The 8,964-nt window shown below is 34.9% G+C and overlaps 1 protein-coding gene across 1 annotated transcript; it reads right to left on the reverse strand.

The window, feature by feature from the left end:
• LOC107647226 lies at nucleotides 4,204-6,437 on the reverse strand. Its single transcript, XM_016351334.1, has 3 exons — nucleotides 5,849-6,437; nucleotides 4,570-5,562; nucleotides 4,204-4,496 (listed from the first exon to the last, which is right to left on the reverse strand). Exons 1-3 carry the CDS (start codon nucleotides 6,435-6,437, stop codon nucleotides 4,204-4,206), a joined length of 1,875 nt encoding a protein of 624 aa, XP_016206820.1.

The following is an 8,964-nucleotide window of genomic DNA, read 5'->3' on the forward strand; positions in this document are numbered from 1 at the left end:
TCTTGTGATTTATGACATAGTAGATTAGGATACTTAAATTACAAATCAATTGAATATATGCGAAAAAAAAAAACCTATATTGATCTTAGTAACAAGGATTTTAATAGAAAATGTGATATTTGCATACAATCTAAAATTACTAAGAAATCTTTTCCTAAAGTTAAAAGAAATACAAATTTATTAGAATTGATTCATAGTAATATTTGTGAATTAAATAAAAATATTACTAGAGGAGAAAAAAGATATTTTATAACTTTTATTGATGATTGTTCTAGATTTATTTATGTGTATTTGTTTAGAAATAAAGACGAAACTTGTAAAATGTTTAAGAAATATAAAATGGAAGTAGAAAATATGCATGATAAGAAAATAAAAGTTCTTCATAGTGATTGAGGTGGAGAATATTTTTCTAATGAATTTGATAACTTTTGTGAATTAGATGGTATTGTGCATGAATCTTTCGCTCTATATACTCTGCAACAAAATGGTTTGGCGAAAAGAAAAAATCGTACCTTAGTGGATATGGTTAATTCAATGTTACTAAATGCAAAATTGCCTTACAATTTGTGGGATGAAGCATTATTGGCATCATGTCATATCCATAATAGGATACCATTAAGACATAGAAATATTTTTCCTTATGAAATTTGGAAAGAAAGAAAACCTACTTTGAATTATCTAAAAGTGTGGGGGTATTTAACCTTTTATCGAGTTCCTGATCAAAAAAGGACCAAATTGGGATCAAGAGCCATAAAAGGCACTTTCATAGGATATGCTCAAAATTCTAAAGTATATAGAATACTTGACTTAGTGTCTAATATAGTTGTTAAATCAAGAGAGGTAGAATTTATTGAAAATAAATTTATCAATGATTCAACTTCTAGTTTAGAATATCCCAAAATGATACTAACATTTCACAAGAAATAAATAATCAAAATAATAAATATCTGAGTGACAAAGAATTGATTGAATTAAGGAAGAGTTTGAGAGGGAGAAAAGAAAAGGACTTGAGTATAGATTTTATTTCTTCTCGAGCTATCATCTTTTTTGTAGAAGGAACTAGGAATTATATGACAAACAGGATTCCTATTTTGATGAACATAGAGGGTGATCCTCAAAAGTTCAAAGAGGCTATGACTTCAAGGAATTCTGCCTTTTGGAAAGAAGTAACAAATGATAAAATGGACTCAATATTATCAAATAATACTTGGGTCTTGGTTGATTTACCTCCAGGATCAAAGTCTATAGGATGTAACTGGGTATTTAGAAAAAAAGTATACTGATAGTTCATTACAAACCTTTAAAGCAAGGTTAGTGACCAAAGAGTTTAGATAACAAGAAGGTCTAGACTATTTTGATACCTATGCACCTGTGACAAGAATGACTTCTATTAGGAGTCTTATAGCATTAGCATCCATTCACAAGTTTCACATATATCAAATGGATATTAAAACGGCTTTTTTAAATGGAGATCTTCATGAAAAAATTTATATGGAGCAACCGGAAGGTTATGTGCTACTCGGAAATAAAAAAAAGTTTACAATTTAATTAAGTCTTTGTATGGCCTAAAACAAGCGCCTAAACAATGGTATGAGAAGTTTGATTCATTGGTGTTATCAAATGGCTTCTCACATACTTGTGCGGATAAATGTATTTACTCAAAATTTACTAAAGATTATGGAGTAATCATTTGTCTATATATTGATGATATGTTAATCATCGGAACAAATTTAGAAGAAATTCGTATAACGAAGGAGTATCTAACTTCTAAATTCAAGATGAAGGATTTGAATGAAGTTGATACAATATTAGGCATAAAAGTGCATAAGAATGAAGTTGGATTTACTTTAAGTCGATCTCATTATATCAAAAAAGTATTGAAAAAGTTTGATAATCTCACAATTAAAGAATCCAATATACCCTACAATCCTAATTTTAAATTAGAAGGAAATATGGGAAGACCTATAGCACAATTAGAATATGCTAGTGTTATAGGAAGTTTAATGTATGCAATACATTGTACTAGACCTGATATATCATTTGTTTTGTGCAAATTATCAAGGTTTACAGGAAAGCCTAGCAATCAACATTGGAAAGCTATAACAAGAGTTCTTGGTTATCTCAAGAAAATCATAAACTTGGGATTACATTATAGTGATTATCCCGCAGTTTTAGAAGGTTATTCCGACGCAAGTTGGATTACAAATCTTAGTGATAACAAATCCACTTCAGGATGGATTTTTACTATAGGTGGTAGAGTAATAAGTTAGGCCTCAAAGAAACAAACATGTATTACACAATCTATTATGGAGGTTGAGTTTGTAGCTTTATCAGCCGCAGGTAAAGAAGCGGAATGGTTAATAAATTTGTTATATGATATAAAGTTGTGGCCACAGCAGACGACAACCATTTCAATATTTTGTGATAGTGAATCGACCATGTCTTGAGCATATAATAAGATTTATAATGGAAAGTCTAGACATATAAACTTAATACATGAGTTTGTGAGGCAACTAATAGATGATGGTGTAATTACCATCACTTATGTAAGATCTCAAGAAAATTTAGCAAACTTTGACTAAAAGTTTGTCAAGGAATAAAATCAAAGAGACTACTGCTAAAATGGGATTAAACCCTATTATTGCTAAATGATGGGAACCCAACATTATTCTAGTAGACTACTAATTTCAAAGTTTAATGGATAATAACAAGTTATTTAACAATTGGAGCACTACGGTATAGGATTTAGTACTATTGACAATAAATTAGGAGGGTGAGTTAAAACTCTTAATGGAATGATAATGTTATTTATCAAAAGATTCCACCTATATGAATATAGAAGTTGTACCGTTTTAATCGAAAATTTTAGAGATTTTATTCTCGTAAATATTCATGAAACTAAGATAAACACAAGACTATATAAGTGTTTAAAATTATAAACTCTTAAATTTAGAAGGTACATTAGTAATGTGTGTGATTTTTTAGTAAGTGTGCAAAGCTCATTGGGAGTTGCGTTTAGATTTTTGTAAGCACGATCATTGCTGTTTATCTTGACAAGACCATGCATATTAACCTATGATGATTTTTTCTCTGATCAAAACATTGCACCAGGTGTTGAGAGACCCAAATCCCAGTTTCGAAGAAGATACAAGTGTTACTCCTTCAAGAATTGAGGCATTAGATGTAGAGACATCATTTGTTGAATTCAAATGGGAAAGTGATTCTGATGATGAGAATGAGAATGAAAGTAGCTGGATCAGCGGAGTCTCATCCACTTTGGTAGTTCCAAGCAATAGGAAGCTTGTTCTTGATGTCACCGGGAGGGTGACATTTGAGACTATTAGATCGGTGATAGAATTTCTGTTACAGACTAACAGACATTTGTTGAATCTATCAGAACATGTGATCACACCAAATTGATCTATATCCATTTGGGACTATTTAATTTTATTTTATTACAGAGCGAACTTTATTTTATTAAACTTATGTTAAATACTTAATAGTAATTTTATGATTTAATAAAAAATGTAGTAAGAAAAAATTATGTCAAATAAAAAAGAGAATTCAAACCTAGGGGATGGCAGCTAGTATTGGTGAGTTTTTTAATTTTAATATGGGGATTCTGATGGAGTCTAACAGCGTTATGAAGGTTTAGGGTGTATTACAGAAATGTGACGGCGTGGTAAAACAAATCGGACGGAGCGATTTGGTGGGCAGAAATCGGATGGACCGATTTCAGGGTGGAGATGGGTCGCAAATTTTTTAACCGTTGAGTTGGAATGAATGAGGAAGAAAAAGGAGATCTGTATATCATAGATTAGAATAGATATTAATATTAATATGTTGTTGTTGTTATTATCTTATTAGTATTAATAACTGAGTTTAATAAGTTATTATGATTAATAGTAATAACAATATAATAAATTATTTTATTTATGATGAGGTATGTTACTATTAAGGTGTTGTTATTAATTATTGACGATGTTACTATAAGGGTGCTGTTACTTATTAATTATTCAGTATGTCACATTGGTTGTTATTAATATTTGATTAATAAGTCTATGTAACTTATGTTGTTATTACTATTTTTCCATGAAGTATGTTAATGACGTTGGAAATGACTACAAGCACGAAAATTAGCAAAAGTTTATCCATATGTCATTGTCATACATAAATTAAAATGAAATGTAACAAAAGTTGTTACTAATCGTCGGCTGGTCCAGCACTAGGTCCACCAATTTGACGACATCTACTTCGATTATGACCCTCGCCACCGCATTGCTTGCATCGCCTAGGGCGACGTAACATACGAGTGTCCATCTCATTCAAGAAGCGGGTCGTCTTCAGACGACCTTTGGCAACACGTCTGAGGAACGGGTTTCCAACGAATCGAGGCCCCTGGTAAGCAGGCCATGTTGCAGGATTCTCGAGTGGCCTAAACCTAGCCCTGTATACTCTTCGAACTTGGTCCATCTTGTATACATCATGAACGTACACTTGCCAATGATGGAAATCATTATACTTTCTCGTACTTACAATCACATCAAACTTCATTGTTTTCACACTTACCAATGTTGACGATGAGCTTCTGCAAGTAAGGTGCCTTGAACTTCCTCAAGAAGTTTGACTCAATATGCCGGATACAAAACATATGGAATGCTCTAGGAGGAGACCAAGCACCATTACTTCTTTCAATAGCTGACCTAATAGAATCGTGTCGATCAGAGATAAGTCCCACTCCATCACGTGTCACCACATGTTGACGCAAGTTACTCAGGAAAAAGTACCATGCATCCGAAGTCTCTCCCTCCACTATGGCAAATGCAATAGGTACTATGTTGTTATTACCATCCTGTGAGATTGCAACCAATAAACAACCCTTGTATTTTCCATACAAATGAGTCCCGTCCACCTGCACCACTGGCTTGCAGTGTCTGAAGGCCCTTATACAAGGATAATAGCTCCAAAAGACTCTATGCAGTACACGTATATCAGGAACCAAATCATCCCCCTGGTAAGTAGGCATTGTTTCAAAGTGAACCACTGCGGATGGCTCCTTTTGACACATGGCCTCAAACCATATGGGCAAAGCTTCATACGATGTTTTCCAACCACCGAAAATTGATTCCACCGCCTGCTGCTTTGCTAACCAAGCCTTGCGATAACTGATGGTGTAGTTAAACTTTGACTGGACTTCAGCAATGATTGATTTCACCTTTATAGACGGGTCAACTTCTACCAACGGCTTAATTGCTTCTGCAACTGTCTTCGAATCCAGCTTCGAATGGTCTTGAGAAATAGTTGACCTGGTACACGTGTGACTTCCATTGTACCTGCTTATCTCCCAACAGTACTTCTTCTGCATTTTGGTTACCCTGATCAACCAGTCACAACCATTGCCATATTCTGTACATTTGGCATAGAATGTCGTGGGTTCCGACTCATATACCCGATAGTCTACACTTCTTCGGATGGTATAATCTTTCATTGCCTTGATTACTGCCTCCCTTGAACTGAATTTCATCCCCACTGTGAACTCACCATCCGCCACAACAGGAAGGGCTGCATACAGCAAAAGAAAGAAATCCTTTATTATGTCCTCAGTAATAAATTACTTACTACAACTCAAATACTAAACACACTAGAACTATATAAGCCTATAATAGTCTTTTTTTTTTCGCTGATCTATCTATGCAAAGAACCACTAAATACAATTCATAATAAAGAACTACCTATTAATAAAAAAAAATCAAATGCTATGGTCACAAATGACTATCCACATATGTTATGCATCTGACTTATTTATCAGCTACATCAGAGTTTCACATGTCTATCTAGCTTTACGCACCTGAATTCATATATTGCGGAAACTCCGATGCGTGCATAGCCTCCAAATCCAACGACCGCATGAAAGAAGGCTCCTGAAACGGATGCGGGTTTGCTACTGCATTTGCAACTTCTACCACATCTGCGTTCATATCACCGCCAGTTTCATCTTCGTCTTCACCTGGACCAACGATCTCGTAGTTACTTTCAAATTCATCCTCGCTTTCACTATTATAATCTTCCAACTCAATGTTACGGTCTGCTTCGGATTGCTCAAACTCAATATACAACTCGATGCACGACATTCGGTGGCGATTATCCATATACAATGAAAACATTTCATGCATACTCGCTTCATCTGTGACATACTTGGTCTGAAATTGAACGAACCCACCAAACACAGATAACGGATACCGGTACAAAATACACGATACTCTCCTAAATCTTTGAGAATCTATCTTCTCACAAATCACCCCTTTCAATTCCTCAAATGATAATATGAACGGAATAACAACATCTAATGGATTCTCACACACAAATTGAACCCCCTCATATGTTTCCAATAAAATCTGCCCGTAATAATAAATTTTCAACACAACTCTATCATCCATAATAGTATACGTACCTGACTAAACTCACTATTCCAGAAATTTATTCTACTTCAACAGGGAGGGAAAAAGAAAGAAAAATCAGAGGAGGAGACGAAGAACAGCTGGGACGAGGAGAGGAAGAACAGTTGGGACGGCTACGAAGAATTGAATGCGACTTCTGTGATATTTTTCATCTTAGGAATGCACTTACAGGCAAATCGTAGGGACCGACCGTGTTCGTATCGAAATTTGTGCGCATCAGAAATCGGTGGGTCCGACCGGTCCCCTCACGGATTAAAAAAAATTTCCTCTCCCTTGAAATCGGTTGGACCGATTTCCTTCCTCTTTGTTAACCCACAAATCGGTTGCACCGATTTCTAGCTCAACAACCTCACACAATTCGGACCCACCGATTTGTGTTCCTTCCTCAAATTGCTTGAAATCGGTAGGTTCGATTTCTTTCCCACAAGATTCCAAACTCAACGCCGTCATAACAGTGTAATTCACCTGTAATGATCATAATCCAGCTAAACTCACACCAATAAATCATATAAAAAATGAGCCAGTATTGGTCGGGTAGAACAAAAACTTTAACATACTAGCGTATAATTTGATGCCTGTGAGCGGCTAGTGGCTACAATATAGCTCAGAAATTATGCAATGATAACTCCAAATGACCATCCATAGAAACGAAGGAATAATATGCAATGCATGGACCAGCTTCATGGGCTTGGCCGCTTGGGGCACATAATAACAACAAAATGCAACTCTAAAATTTTTTTGCTTGTTTTTCAAAAATGCCTTGCTTCTACTTCATAAGGGTAACCACTAACTAACAAAATATATACTTTACAGGGGTACGCACTAATTAACAAAGCCATGTCATGTGAAATGTTTTCTTTTTTATTATTATTGTTATTTTCTATATCGCTAATACTATTAGTAATGAATATTTTCTACTATAAAAAAAAACATTATTTCTCCAAAAAAATGTCCGAATTTTAAATCCTGAAATACATTTTATATATATTAATCTTAACTATATATATTTTTTATAATTGAGATTAATAACTAAAATTAATGAAATACCATAATTCCTAAAATACTTGAAAGTTGAAATACTTTTTATGCTCCAGACATCCTACTGTCTTAATATTATTAGAGTATAATTAGAATAAATTATATTAATGTTAAAAAAGTAGCAGGAGTGTTACCAAAAAGGGAAAGAAGATTCTTAATAAGAGACGCAATATCAGATAGAGAGACAGAAGACGAATTGAGAGGAGTAGAAGTGGCAGATTCAATAGTAACAGCAACAGCAACAGCAGAAGCAGACACATTTTTTAAAAATTTGGGATGAGAATGATACTGGAGGTGATCAGGACGTGGTGGACGAGTAGGACAGGTAGTAATCAAATATCCCAAGAGCTTGCAGTAATGGCAGAACAGTTGTGGACAATTGTAGCTAATGTGACATTTCTATTGGCATTTGAGACATTCAACAGAAGGATAGTCGGAGAAGAGATGCCTAAAACGGTTACAGTTTCGACAAAATTTATCTTTTCTATCTTTGGCAGCAAAAATATCTGATTCTTCCGTAATAGTAGATACAATGATCAAAGAGATGAGAGAAAAACTACAAATTCGGGGTCGAAAATGAGAAACGGACGGCAGAATCAAAAAGATCTCACCAAAAAAGCTGAGAGGATCCCACGATCTGCCACGTCAACAGGGGTAGGTCACGTGGCAACGCGTGATAGGAGAAGGAGGACGCGTCAGCGCTGACGCGAAAAGGGAGGTGGCACGCGAGTCGGAGAGGCAGGCCGGGTCGGGTTCTACGCGGGTTGGAGCGGGTCCACATGCTTTGATGGCTTTGACACGTGGCGCGCTAAGTACCGTTGATCCTGGACGTGAATCCAACGGTGCTGGAGGTGTCTGGAGAGAGAAGAACCTGAAGCGAACACCAATCTTCAGGTGGTGCGTGAGAGCGCGTCTGGCGGCAGCTGGTGGCGAGTCTAGAGGCGTTAGAATCGTGACGACGAGAGGAATACACTGGTGGCGGCGGTGACTAACCAAAGCGTTGGAAAAGGATCGAAAAACGAGGGCAAAAAATACTACCAGAAGAGAAAAATAAAGGGGCTATGAACGAATATTCATGGAAAAAAAAAAAAAAGAACCTATGCTCTTGATACCATGTTAGAAATAAGAAAGTAATCTGAAGAGTGTATTATTCAGGTTGTTGAGAATGATATAATATAGAAGAGTATTTATAGGTGCTAAAAGAATCGAAATAATAAAGACGTAATATCTTATAATAAATATTTAGATATGCTAAATAATGCTAATTGATCTAATTGATCCTAATTATACTCTAATAATATCTATCAATTTTATCTATAGTTATAAATACAAAAACAACTGTTTTTTCTCCAATTGTATTCATATATATTGATATTATTATTAATGTGTTTTTGTACATGAATAACTATAGTATTTATCTAACTAATTATAATTTTTTTAGAAGAAAGTTTATTCTTGCAATCTTACA

This window comes from Arachis ipaensis, chromosome B06, assembly GCF_000816755.2.
Source record: "Arachis ipaensis cultivar K30076 chromosome B06, Araip1.1, whole genome shotgun sequence".
In the NCBI taxonomy this organism is placed as follows: domain Eukaryota; kingdom Viridiplantae; phylum Streptophyta; class Magnoliopsida; order Fabales; family Fabaceae; genus Arachis; species Arachis ipaensis.